This window comes from Anolis sagrei, chromosome 4, assembly GCF_037176765.1.
Source record: "Anolis sagrei isolate rAnoSag1 chromosome 4, rAnoSag1.mat, whole genome shotgun sequence".
NCBI lineage: Eukaryota > Metazoa > Chordata > Lepidosauria > Squamata > Dactyloidae > Anolis > Anolis sagrei.
In genome coordinates, this window is record NC_090024.1 from 55162625 (window position 1) to 55177108 (window position 14484).

At 38.3% G+C, this 14484-nt stretch overlaps 1 protein-coding gene across 1 annotated transcript in view; it reads right to left on the minus strand.

Moving 5' to 3' along the window:
* MEP1B (meprin A subunit beta) overlaps positions 1 to 12949 on the minus strand; it is a 37630-nt gene extending 24681 nt beyond the window's left edge. Inside the window, exons 1-7 of the mRNA XM_067467075.1 lie at positions 12844 to 12949; positions 11234 to 11284; positions 11077 to 11123; positions 9252 to 9330; positions 6286 to 6403; positions 1376 to 1554; positions 644 to 862 (exon numbers count right to left, since the gene is read on the minus strand). Coding sequence (XP_067323176.1) covers positions 644 to 862; positions 1376 to 1554; positions 6286 to 6403; positions 9252 to 9330; positions 11077 to 11123; positions 11234 to 11284; positions 12844 to 12949 — 799 coding nt within the window. The remainder of the gene's footprint in view (positions 1 to 643; positions 863 to 1375; positions 1555 to 6285; positions 6404 to 9251; positions 9331 to 11076; positions 11124 to 11233; positions 11285 to 12843) is intronic.
* Positions 12950 to 14484: the final 1535 nt, after the last annotated feature.

The following is a 14484-nucleotide window of genomic DNA, read 5'->3' on the forward strand; positions in this document are numbered from 1 at the left end:
AGCTATGTATGCAATGAGAGATTCCATTTCATTTGATTCAAGCGTGCACACTTTTTTCAAAGGCAACAACATTTGCTTTTTCCAATAGCATATCACAATGTTCTTGTTTCAAATATCCCAAAATTATCTGCTGGACTACAAAATAATATACTTGCTATCAATTTTCCTGTTATTAAGGTTAATGAATATTAATCTTGACTGATTCAATTCTTAGAATCTAACACTGAACTTTGAGCCAAGCCTAAGGTGGAATTCTTTTGATAAGATTCCATTTCTGTTCATAGTTCTTCATTGAGCTTCCTTGTAGCTGGTTTGAGTCACCTTGTAGAGAGAAAAAGCGGGGTATAAATAAATATAAACAATTATTATTATTATTATTATTATTATTATTATTATTATTATTTCTTGGACGGATTTTTTGTGGGAGACTTGATATAGATTGGTGTGAAATAGGACACTGTCATGTAATTCAAGTGGACATTTGACATCCTGAGATTAAAATATGAAAGATGTTGAGTTTCACAAAATTCTTCATTTAGAAAAAAAACAGCTTTTCTTTGAGATGCCAATAAGAAACAAGAAAAAAGCAAAAAAGTTGAAGTCATACAGAAAAAAAAGTTGCAATAGAACCTAACATACTTACAGCAGTTGTATAGTCGACTCAGCTTCAAGACATCAGATTCACTAAAATCAATTCGCTGTCCAATCACATCAATGAAGGCTGGGATGTTTGTGACTATAGTTGGTTCGGTCCCATTCATGAAGGCAGTTTTACTGTAGTGCATTACTGAGGTGTAGTCATATGGGACGTTAAGGAAATCTGATGTTTTATCATCATACTTATTGAAATTACTTTCTTTGCCTGACAAAAAATGTAAATTAAATTGAAAATAATGAAATGAATGCCTTATCCCAATAGCATAGGCCCACTTCCACCATGTTAGGACCAGAAGCAGATGAAGGATCCCCCATCCATCCCAACTTCCACAGCCCTGGCTTCAGATTAAGAGAAAAAGAGGCAGTTTCTGCTTAACTTAATTCTGTTTACCTTTTACTTGTATCATGTAAAGTGATGACACTATATAAACAAATAATTTATTGAGCACCGAATACTTATCACTTATACTGATGAGGTTGGACTCTATTATGCTGGACTTTACATACCTTCAGCCCTAGCCGGCATAGACAAGGTGAGGGATGCTGGATGTGGTGACAGGTAAGAGGGCCAAGTTAAGCCAATTTAGATTGCTCAATCTGGCGAGGAATCTCACAATGACAGTACTGCCCCCCTTAACTATGTACTGCTTGGAAATGTACGAAGTGTGAAACAAGATGAAACATTTTCAGTCTTTTAAAGGAGAGTGAGATCTGTTACCTGCTTGAATTCTGTCTCTCATTATCGTGACATAATCATCTCGATCAGATCGTGACTGCTCATGCCAAAATCCCAGTGCATGAAGGAATTCATGCTCAATTGTTGCAATCCTGTCACAGTTGGCTCCTATGGAGAGTTCTTGCTTCCCAGTGTGGCGGTTTCCTACATAGGACCAGCAGCTGAGAAAGAATATAAACGTGAGCCAGATATGTGCTGTATTTAATCTTGTCCTAACCTGACCATACAGCGAAAGAAAGCGTAGTGATGTCACATGAACTGCAATGGCTCAATGCTGTGGAATCATGGGAGTTGGAGTTTACTGAGGCACAAGCACTCTTTGGCCAAGAAGGCTAAAGAACTTGTAAAACCACAGCTCCAATTATTTCATAGCATTGCACCATTAAAGTGGTAGCAATCTTCATTATTCTATAATATAAATGCCCCTTAGTAATATTTCCTAGCCAAAAAAATGTGCATACATGCAGTTTAACAGAAACATAATTCACCCATGCTCCAGTCACCAGAAGAATTGATCTTTTTTTTGGGGGGGGGGGGGGAAGCATTCATAACCTTTTGGGGGGAAAATGCCTTTTGAAGATAATAACTTTTTGGAAAAGCACAACCTTTCAGAGAAGAGTCAAAAACCCTTTAGAGAAGAATCTTCTCTTGTTGTATACAACCAGATATAATTATGCAAGGCAACGGTTACAGTTGCTAGACTGAATAACCTGTTACCTCTGATATGTTAGGAAAACAGAGATTTGCCAATGCATTAAAAACAGTGTTTTTCAGTGCCCAAAATTATATACTCTCCCATAAAACAACTTGTTTTATATCATGAACTCAAGAGACAAAAATGAAGTAGATTTTGATTAAAAATAGCATATTTGGTTTACTCGCAACCTTCATGTGTTCAGCATACACAGTAAAAAAAAACTTATTAGTCCAGTTTCAAATACCCTTGAGATGGTTCCCTGTGCCAGCTGTCTTGTAACAAAATAGCTATCAGCAGGTCACATAGTCAAAAGGAGAGAGAGAGTGTGTGGTCTGCAGCATGTGGTCTGCAGTCCCTTTTATAACTTCTCAGGAACCATAGAGTAAAGAAAGCTGGATAACAGAACATACATACAAACAGTAAGCAACTGGAGTATAGATAAACATTACTAGAGAAGGCTTGAAGAAGATTGTCATTTCCAACATTTTCCCCTTCCATGGTAAAGTAGGTTTATGGGGAAGGCACTATCATGACAATAGTGTCACAACCATGACCAAGTAATGATTGTGAATATAATAGTCACAACACTATTGTCATGATTGCATCTTCCTAAACCTGCTTTATTTTTCAAGGCATTGACCATAAAGAAAGAAGGAGATTTATATGAAGATAGGGAAATCATCCATTTCATTTCAAAACAGAGTATGGCTGAGCTCTACTCTGCCAAACACTTCCCTGCTTCAATGTGATGAAGTGGTTAGTTAAGTAAACTTAGCTACTTAATCAAGTGTAATTAACATACTAAACTAGGTAGCTGATATGGTGGAAGGAGGAAGTCTGTGATCAAGGCTCTTTGTCATAGAGGATGGAGTGACAGCACCCCCTGTGGCTGGAATTGAGCACAATCTCCAGGATGGCGAAGTTGGGAAAAAATGCCTCTTATCTGTTGTCTGTCCTATCTGTTAATGGCATTGCCATGTATGTGTTCTGTGATCCACCCTGAGTCCCCTTTGGGGTCAGAAGGGCAGAATGTAAATGCTGTAAATAGTAACTAAATAATAATAATAATAATAATAATAATAATAATAATACATGATTCTACCCATTTTTTTAAGTTAGTTCCCCTAATCCTCCTATTTTTTTTCTTGTAGATTCACTGACAGAACTGAATATTTTGCAATTACACAGATGTGAAGGAAAATATCATTATTTGAATTAGGAATGTGCAATGTTAAACTCTATCTACTTTATGGGATATGAATGATGGCATAAATTTGAATCCACATTTCAAATGAGATATGACTATCAGTTATAACCTGGTCCTCAAAACTTCCTTTACTTAATGGAGGGCTAGTTAAAATATTTAGGCATCTTGCTCAAGTTCTTATTCTCCCCGAGTCCATCTTTTCTTTGCTATTAATGTCACAGCTTTGGGCTTAAGTTGTTTAGTGACTCAAAAGGAAATCTCTCCTTCATCTATCTTTTTTATTTATTTAGGAAACCTAAATACAGCCGTGGGATGCAATCTCCAATGTGTGACCCTAGTCCCTAACAGTTGCTCATCCCTGCTATGTCCTATAACAAGTGATCCTGTATGAACAGCTGGTTTCTACCCTAAAGCTGTATGTTTAAGAGATATTGGTGGGAAATTTGTAATCTCTTAATCTTAGATTGTTTGGAAGAAGCTGAGACTATGAATCATAGATCAAAATCCATCCTGAATTTCTTTCAACAAGATCTAGTACTCCTTCAGTTAAAAAGAAGATTCTATTAAAATACTTAAAACGTATGAACTACAGCTAAAATCTAGTCACTTTATCACCTTTAATCTCTTCACATTCTATAATCAGGACTTTGCAAACCAGTGAACATGGAGTCAAGTTTTTATGCAATCGTTCTTCCAGAAGACAGTAAATTCACATTTAAAGGCTAAATAATGTTATCACCCTTTATGACTTTTAGTAATAACTAGCCACCATAAAACATAGGAACATACTGCACTAGGCAGAGAACAGAATCCTCTATTAACACTATTTATGCATCTATAAAAAAATAGCCTGCTCTATTTCAACATTCTGAGCAATGACAGATGACGTATGGTAGAAAGGAAGACAAATTCCAGGCTTAGATTAGATAAATCAATAGAATCTCATGAGATATGGTAAACTCCTCTATAGGTATATTCCTGATAGAAGGAAGAAGCAAGACTTAGGAATTCTACAGTTCTGTTTCTTATAAGTTTCTTCTTTTCTCAATTTTATGCATATTTATATTGACTGTGCAGCAAAATGTAGAAAAATCCAAAATACAGATCACAGTAATAGCATTAGGTTGACCAAAAGGTATAAATTACATTAAACAAGCTGTCAAATCTCACTGGTTTCTTCACCAGGCAAAGATGGTAAAAATCATACAGGGAAAGAAAAAGGATGGTGTTAGAGCCGTCTTGTTTGAGATGTTTGCTGTAAGGTGATATTTAAGGTGGTCTTCAGAGAGTATTGATGCAAAACAAAACTCAGCTCCTTTTTGGTCATTTGGGGAAAACAAAGATAGTACTAACCATGTAATAAAATATTGGTCATTACTAGAACACCATAACCTTCTCTGAAATCTCAGCCTTTTCCACCCTGTTTGAAGATAGGAGTAAATGTGGTATAGCACAAGTCCATTTTTGTAAGCATGTGAGCTCTTATTTGTTCCTGAAATCCCATTCCCTTGAGAGGTGATGACAGCTACACAGGACTGGTCTTGAATGAGGTAAATAAGGAAGCATATTATGATGATGTGGAATGTGCATCAACTGGAGAAAATTGTTTGCAAGACATTAATGTGATCTATGTAGGTGAAGTAGTCATCTTCCTTTGAGTGAAGATTGGAGATTTCCATGTGAACCAGCATAGCATGACCCTTCATTGGCATAACTCAATGGGATTGTTGAGATAATAAAAGCAAAAAGACTGGGGAGGGAAAGACAGAATTACAGGCCACTGGGGAATGTTGATAATGAGATCTCAGAAATTACTTAATGAGGGTGAAAAGTCTGACTGCTTGTGCAATCAACTGGCTACGCACCCATAAAGCCCCACAAGAGTTCTGAGCCCTTGTATTGAAGTTCTGAACCAATTTCAAAGGTATGTTCTTGCTGCCTAACATTTGTTACATAGATCTTATTTTAATTTAAATACCTCTGTGCCCTGCTGTTATACACATATCTCTCGGAAACACCAAAGAGCCCAGTTATTCCTCTTTCCCTGAGCTAGCATCATGTTGGAGTAGAACACTAGGAGACTAGAGTTTAAATGTCTTCGGCATGGGATCTTGGAGAAGTCTCATTTTGTCAGCTTCAGAGGAAGGATAAGCCCATGATAGGAACACTTTAGGGTCACCATATCTCAGAAATGACTTGAGGGCATACAACAACGGCAATCATTGTACCTATTCTGATTCTTTTCCTGTATTGATCCACTTGTTTTATTGGAGAATTGTGCCTCAGTATGGCTTCCCAAGGCTTCATTCTATTATTTTTTTTGTCCTCAAAATATTTTTAAACTGGGAGAAGGTGTTCCAAGAAGGACATGAGGCCAAAAACAAAGCTTTCAGGGCTATGTGCAACTTACAGGCTTCATAGTTCTCATCCCTGGCATAGGGGAACCCCTGTGGTTAAAAAAAAATGACCATAACAAGTGAAGAAGATCAGAAAAGAGTGATAGGATTCTGGGCCACTTTTAATAGCATGCATAGTTCCTCGCTGTTCAGTGAGTAAGCATTGGACACTGGGCATTTCCAAAGTGAAACTCTGGAATGCTCTTAATCAAGCATTGTTCAACTAGGTGCTACATGCAGGATTGCACTGAGAATATGTAGAAGGAGACAGGCATGTAGCCGGGGGGGGGGGGGGGGGCTTGAAGGGCTTCAGCCCCTCCCCCCAGAAATTGTCAGGGTGGTCCACAAGAAGGCCTTACTGGTACATTATTTAAATTGTTATGTTCATTCATATCATGATCTGATCACCATGCTCAATATATCCCATATGCATGGGGGTATTGGGATAACAATACAAAATATTTGCTAGGGTAGATCCTCACCCCACCCCCCACCCCGCACAAATCAAACTCAGCCCCCCTCCCCCCCCAATCAAAATCCTGGCTACTAGCCTGGAAGGAGAGAAGATCACTGAAATTATGATTCCTCTTACCCACTCCCTTTGAACACGGATATGTAATTTGCTTCACCTTCCCAGGGTTTGAAATCAATGCAGGTTTTCAATCTATACCGTTCAAATGCTTCCAGGATCAGCCCCTTTGCATTCATATCTGGAAGAAAAACAATGCATTACTTACTATTGGACTAAAGTTATGAATTTCATTACTTACTATTGGACTAAAGTTATGAATTTGAAATCTTTCAGCTACCTAATATCCCCTTGTAGTTCTGAACTATGATAACATCTATTTATTTGATTGATTCATTTTATTGATTGTGCCAGTTAAATAGCTGCAACTAGGAAGTAAATGTATACCATGCAAGTTATCTTGTTATAATGATTTCTACTGTTAATAAAATGATATGTGGCATATTTTCTCTTAAAACTTGCAGATAATTGTCCACTTGAAATTCCTTCCAATATGATATTCACACAAGCCAAGATTAATATTTTTCTCTCTCTGATGAAGCATTGGACACTTGTGTCATGTCAGTACATGTGCCAAAGTTGAGAATGAATTTTCCTTTTCTTTGGATACTTAAAATGTGATTCTAAATTCTCTGATGCAATTTTGTTTTCATGTCAGGAGTAACTTGAGAAACTGCAAATTGCTTCTGGAGTGAGAAAATTGGCTGTCTGAACTTTTTTGATATTTTACCATCCTGTGGGAGGCTTCTCTCATGTCACTGCATGGGGAGCTGGAGTTCATAGAGGGAGCTCATCCACAATCTCCCCAGATTCAAACCTCTGACCTGTTGGTCTTCATTCCTGCTGACACAATGGTTTAACCCATTGCACCACTGAGGGGCCCTTGCTGCAATATCAAACTTGGGTACTAAAGGAGGCTCTGCTTTCACCTATGGTGTTGGCTGTCTCCATAGAAATCTGATATGTGAGTGGTGGACTTTGATTGCTTGTTGGCCTCCCCAAGCTCTGCTTTCACCTATGCTCTCTGATCTTTACACTAGTAAGGCTCCAGTGATCTCAGGTATGTAACAACTGGAGAAGGGAATGAAAGCATTGGCCCTTCAATAGTATTTTCCACAATGGATATTTTCCTTTAGTGCAATACTAAACTTAGGTACTAAAGGAAAATATCAATTGTGGAAAATACTATTGGAGGGCCAATGCTTTCATTCCCTTCTCCAGTTGCCACATTTCTGAGATCATTGGAGCCTTACTAGTGTAAAGATCAGAGAGCATAGGTGAAAGCAGAGCTTGGGGACACCAACAAGCAATCAAAGTCCACCACTCACATATCAGATTTCTATGGAGACAGCCAATACCATAAATTGATTTCAAAGCAAATAATCATAGGCTAGCAATATAATATTTTGTTTACATCATAGTATCAGTCACCCGACCAAATTAACAAATGTATTCATGGAATTTAGAAACAAACTCATAACAGAATGGGATTTTTTGTAATGAAAACTTACATAAATACAACTATATAAAGACTGAACTTTCATATGACTAAACTGAGGCTGTTATACCTCAGGCGTATCATGAGATGGAAAAGAAAATAATGCTTGGGAAAATGGGAGGAATTTTGGGGGGGGGGGGGAGACCACAATACATTCAATCAAGGAAGCTGTAGCTCTGGGTTTGCAAGATTTGAGCAAGACAGTTGATGGTCAAGGAGGTTTTTCATTCATACGCTGGCCATGAGTCTAAGTCAGTGGTCCTCCAGGTGTTTGGGACGCCAACTCCCAGAGGACCTAGTAAGTTGTTCAATGGTCAGGAATTCTGGTAACTAATGTCCCAAATACCTGGCAGACGAAGGGTGAATACCACTAGTCTAAATTAATGTGATGCTTAGAGTAAACCGGATGTTCTAATAATAAGTATTATTCCTTTGCAACATTTTTAGCAGAATTCTTAGCTGCACTGCCATCTCCGTATATTGGTCTATCTCAGTGGTTCTCAACCATCCTAATTCTGTGACCCCTTAATACAGTTTTTCATGTTGTGGTGACTCCTCCAACCATAAAATTATTTTTGTTGCTACTTCATAACTATGATTTTTCTACTGTTATGAATCATGATGTAAATATCTGATATGCAGGATGTATTTTCATTCACTAGACCAAATTTGGCACACATATCCGATACACCCAAATTTGAATACTGGCAGGGTCACCCACAATCAAAGAGGATTCTGAACCCCGCCAACTATAAAATTGGGACAAACTTCCCACAAAGAACCCCCATGTCTTCAAGGGACTGACTGGTTTGAGCCTCCCTCCCTCCTTGCACACCCTCCCTCACCCTGCACAGGTGCACCACGGCATATGCCAAGTACACCTGCTTTCCCCTCCCTGCATGCAGTCTCAGAAACAGCCCTCTCCTTGTCTGAGAGGCAGGCCAATCACAGTGGAGGAGGGCTTTTGGTGGGAGGATTTACTGGCTGTTTCCAAAAGAGAAGAACAGGCAAAAGATCTTCTGCCTTCTCTGCCAAAGGGTTTCCTAAGACCATCAGAAATAGATGTTTTCTGATGATCTTTGGCAACTCCTATGAAACCCCGTTGTGACCCCCCCCAGGGGTCACGACCCCCAGGTTGAGAAACACTGGTCTGTCTGGTTTTATTAACATGACGACTCAAATCATATTGATTAGGTCCATTGAAATAGTTGTTGAATAAAGAAGTTAATGCATAAGTAAGTTTCATAGATTCAAGGGATGTGACTTAGTTGGGACTAGAGTCATATTCATGCCACTTTCTGAGCACTCATATCCTAGATATTTCTTTCTTTTTAAAAGACTATTCAATAAAATATTTTCTTTCTTCGTTTGTTTTTCATATATAACTTTAAAAAAATCCACTTGGATATTGCAAAGTTTATGTTTGCTTTTATCTTCTACTTCTGCCAAAAGAATTTCAAAAACAAATACTAAATAAATGAAGAAGTGCCCACTTTGAAACAAATAATTTTTAAGAAAATCATAACCATACCTAGGCTGTCCTCAAGGACATATGGAATGGTGTGAGGCCATCGATACTGACTGCCAATGATTGAGTTTCGTTCATGTCCCTGGAAATGAAGGCAAATATAAGAAATTCAGGGAAAGAAAACTGTCTGTTGAAACCATTGAACCATTCAATCCAATCATTTAAACTTTAAACACATGTAACATGGTGAACCTCTGCTTCTTATCATTCATCTTTATATTATAACATAAATAGTTGCAGCTAGTTTAGAAGATCACACACAGACTATGTATAAGACTAGACTATATGCAACTGTATTTCTTGTGCACTCCTGGGATTTGTGCTCTGACTCTTGAGGTGGACTCTGGTACAGGATATTCCTAACCCTAACCCTAAAATCTTTTAAACTTGCTCTTTGAAAACATTCTTGTTCATTTTTACACTAAATGAGCTGTCAGAATTTAAAACACATCTGAAGACCCGTCTCTTTCCCGTGTTGTCCGAAAAAGCATCTGGCAACGCTTTTACACTAATTGGAGGCAAAGCCACATGTAATGTCATCTGATGGCTGTTGTGGGGCTTTGTCCCCAAAGCTGACTCTAAGCATCTTTGGATGCTTATTTTGAGCCATGTGAGATGAAGGGAATTAATATAGTCAAAACGGTAATCAAATGGCTGAGTTGGTTATTCAGTGTCATAATACTCTGCTTTGTTGTTGTCTTAAGCAATCTATATGAATTCATTCATGCTTAATTACAATTTCATTAAGAATACATGTTAAGATAATAAACAAGGTTATTATCTCTTCACTTTAATGGCTCATGCTCTTTGGAGTTTCATAGACGTAGAACAACTTTTGAACTGATACATGGTTCTTTCTTTTAAACTGCTGGCTATAGTGTAATACAAAAGGTCTACTACTGAGCTACTAAACTTCCTAACCAAAAGGTCGCGGGGTGAGCTCGCATGGATAGCCCCAGCTTCTGTCACCTAGCAGTTCGAAAGCATGCAAATGTAAGTAGATCAATAGGTACCACTCCGGTGGGAAGGTAGCGGCGCTCCATGCAGTCGTGCTAGCCACATGACCTTGGAGGTGTCTATGGACAACAACGGCTCTTAGGCTTAGAAATGGAGATGAGCACCAACCCCCAGAGTCAGACACAACTGAACTTAATGTCAGGGGAAAACCTTTACCTTTTACTTATCGGGATTAATTTCCAAGACATAAAAATGGCAGTAGGATGAGCAGGACTGCTTCACACCACATATGATTAAATTGATTGCTTTTTTCAAATTGTAAGCTCTATTGTTTTTAGTGTTTAGTCATGTTTAAGAGAGCCAAGTGAGATGATGATGATGATGATGATGATTATGTTGCCAATTTGTATGGGGATTAAATAAATTCATGGAGCACAAGACTACCCACAGTTGTTGGTCAAAATGGATATATATTATGCAAAATATCAGAAACAGCATGTTTTTGAAAACCAGTTGCTGGAAAACACAAGCAGGGAGGTACTATATAATTGGATACTGATTATGATTTTGAAGTCTTTTTAAGGCATTGGAAAAATAGCATTAGAACATAATGAGCCCCACAAAGCTATGTCCTATAAGGCACATGTTGCTCAGGTAGGTGTTTGGCACAACCTAGCACAAGGAAAGGTGAGTATTTCACAGCAGTACTATAATGAAAATCAGGCTCACAAGCAGATCAGATAGCTCTCCCTTCTGAATCTTTAAGTCAGAGAAATATTTCGGATTTGTAATCTGTTTAGAATATGGATGCACATTCTCACCGTCTCCTAACTGGTGGCAATTTAAACTGATGCCAGTCATTTGAACTCACCCCATTATCAAGTCTGATATCACCCTCGAACAGGTCAAGTCCTAAAGCTGAAGGAAGAAACCCCAGTACAGGTTAGTACATTTTAATGAACGCTGCCATGCTAATTATAATTATAATGTAAATAGTAAAATTATGTTTTAAAAATAGATGAAACAACCTGCATTGATGTCAAAGATATCTTGATCTGTTCCATCATCTCCATCTATTTCTGAAAACCACAAGAAAGAAAGAAATGAGATTAGTAATTATTGTCACTTTATTCATGAATTTTAAGAGCTAGGCTGGCATCCTAAGAAGAGTATTTAGAAGTAGGAATCACAATTCAGATTTTTTTCCCCAATTAGCTATGCTTAGGATTAAAATGCCAATGTATTAATGGTAATAATAGTTCTTTTTTGTTTTGTTTTTTTATTTTAAAGATGTTTTCCCCCATCTCTCCCCCTGGACATATAATTTACATACTGATATTTCAAATGTAATTTCTGTAGTTTATTGTAAGTTTATTGTTTATTGTATTGTATGGTAATAATAGTTCTTGATAGCATTATCAATCACTACTAGGAATGATGATGATAGTAATCTGCGTTTATATTTTTTAAGTTTGATTTTTTTTTTGCCCATGTTTTACACTCTTGACTACGATATGACATTAACTCACCAAGTGATGCTTGAAGAGGCTAAAGGGAAAGGTAAAAACAGTTAGATGTGCAAAACTGTTGTTCTAAGAACTCAGAAATCTAATGCCATAGCTATTATCCAATTGCAATTGGCAAGTATTTCCCCCCAGAATAATTGAAGCCAAATTCATGGCAACACTTACATCCACAGTAAGCCACTCTTATGGCTTCATATGTATAACTGGGTTTTCGCTGACTTTGAGACATAATTTCTTACCTCGTTTTCTTAAATTATTCTTAGTTAACTGTATTTTTTTTTCTCAATAGCAGCTACATCTTAAAAACTACAATGATAAATACGACTGAGGTTTGGATTGGTGGCAATCATAATAATTAAAATTATGGAACATAGCTCACTGAGATAAGTGCTCCAATGACTTTAAGCCTGGAATCCTCCCTCAATATACTATGTTGTGACTTGGTTGAGGACTAATGCATGACGGCTAGTACTACTCAATCAATTCTGCTTTTTCTCCTCCTTCATGAGAGCCAGTAAACAAGCTGGGAATGGATAGTTTTAAGAACAGAGCAGAAAAGAGAGAAAGTTTAACTTTTCCCCCACCCAGCTACAGTACTGACACAAGTCAGTACCAACAGGAAATTTCCTTCCTATGCAAACAGCAGGTTCCGAGTAACATAGAATCATAGAATCATAAAGTTGGAAGAGACCTTGTGGGCCATCCAGTCCAACCCCTTGCATTCAAAGCACCCCCAACAGATGGCCATCCTACCTCTGTTTAAAAGCCTCCAAGGAAGGAGCCTCCATCACACTCCATGACAGAGAGTTCCACTGCTGAACAGTTAACAATTGATATTAAGACCACAGTGGAAGATAAGATGGTGAAACTCTAATACTTACATACACCAATTCTGATTTGTCTTTCCTATATACAGATACCACCCATGGTTATTAAATACAAAGTTACTCTTACTATTTCAAAGTTACCAATGATAAAATTGCATACACACCCACACAGATTTAATACAAAGTTACATATAACCACATGCTTACTTTTCTCTTTCGAGCTGCTAGTTTACTATTATTTCTTCCTAATGCTTAAATATGAAAATATGCCCTTTGTTGCCTTACCAGAGAGTAAGCAGTCTTTAGAATTCCACTCAGAAGCACAGCAAATAACCACAAATCCATGATATGTCACTTCTGTAAGAGCTGTGAACTTTGAATCTCTGTGCATTTTATATCACAAGTCTCATCATAAATTAGAACTTTGGCCCTTGTATTAAAGACTAGGCATGAAACATGTTCAAGGAAGTGAGGTTTATTTCAGCGGAGAGACCTTGAGCTTGATGCTAGTCTTACGCACGAGCAATCCTCTATGGTAGAGATGGAAACCATACACCCTCATGATGTTTTGGTGCATAACTTCCACAGCCCCTTACCATTGTTGGTGCTGGTTGCGGTTTTTTGAAGTTTAGAACACTGTGGTGCAAGCAGCAATCCCCAGTTACACTGGAAGCAAACTATTTTAACCCAAGGCCACTATGATGATTGTTGTTGTTTATTTATTCAGTTACTTCCAACTCTTCGTGACCTCGTGGACCAGCCCACGCCAGAACTCCCTGTCAGCCGTCACCACCCCCAGCTCCTTCAAAGTCAAGACAGTCACTTCAAGGATACCATCCATCTACCTTGCCCTTGGTTGGCCCCTCTTCCTTTTTCCTTCCATTTTCCCCAGCATCATTGTCTTCTCCAAGCCTTCCTGTCTTCTCATTATGGGGCCAAAGTACTTCATCTTTGCCTCTAATAACCTTCCCTCCAGTGAGCAGTCGGGCTTTATTACCTGAAGTATGGACTGGTTGGATCTTCTTGTGGTCCAAGGCACTCTCGGAATTTCCCTCCAACAACATTATTACCAAAAATGTTGTCTGAAGTTTCAGATGGAATAAATTAGCCATGTAGACATAAGAATAAAATTAAGAATGGGCCCCAACACTGTTCCCCAGGCATTTTACCAGAAGGCTTAACAAATGGTTAAATAAGCTGGAATCCTAAAATTCCCCTTAATTTATAGTTTAAGTAAGCTGTGCATGTGTCATTATATCCAAGCAATATCTGTGTTGAATATCCACCTTTTCAGTATGAGCTGATTCATATCAAACATTTTGCTGTTCCTTCACATCAGAAAGCCTGAGAAGTATTGGTCTTGCACAAGTAAAATGATATGGAATTAAATGTGAAAACCGCATTAATACATTTTTGCATTAGCCATTGATTTGTAACAAGGCCCTAAATATCCTAAATGCACCAGATCCCATCTGATTTTGGAAACTACCCAGGGATTGGAGACCAGACCACCAATTAATACCAGGTGCAGACATTCACCCGGGGGGGAGGGGGGGTTGAGGGGCTTCATCCTCCCCCCGAAATTCTCAGGGTGGTCCGCTAGAAGGGCTTCAGCCCCCCCCCCCCGAAATTTTCGTGGTGGTTCACGAAAAGGCCTTATTGGTACATTATTTAAACTGTTATGTTTATTCATATCATGATCCAATCACCATGCTCAATATATCCTATATGCATGGGGCTATTAGAGTAACGATACAAAAGGTTTGCTAGGGTAGACCCTCTTTCATTCAGACTCCCCCCCCCCCCCCGCGAATCAAACTCAGCCCTTCCCAAAACAAAATCCTGGCTACGGGCCTGCCCAGGTGCTTTATGATATAATTCAGAAAAAAGAATTGGTAAAGCAACCTTAACTAGGAAAGCTCTATG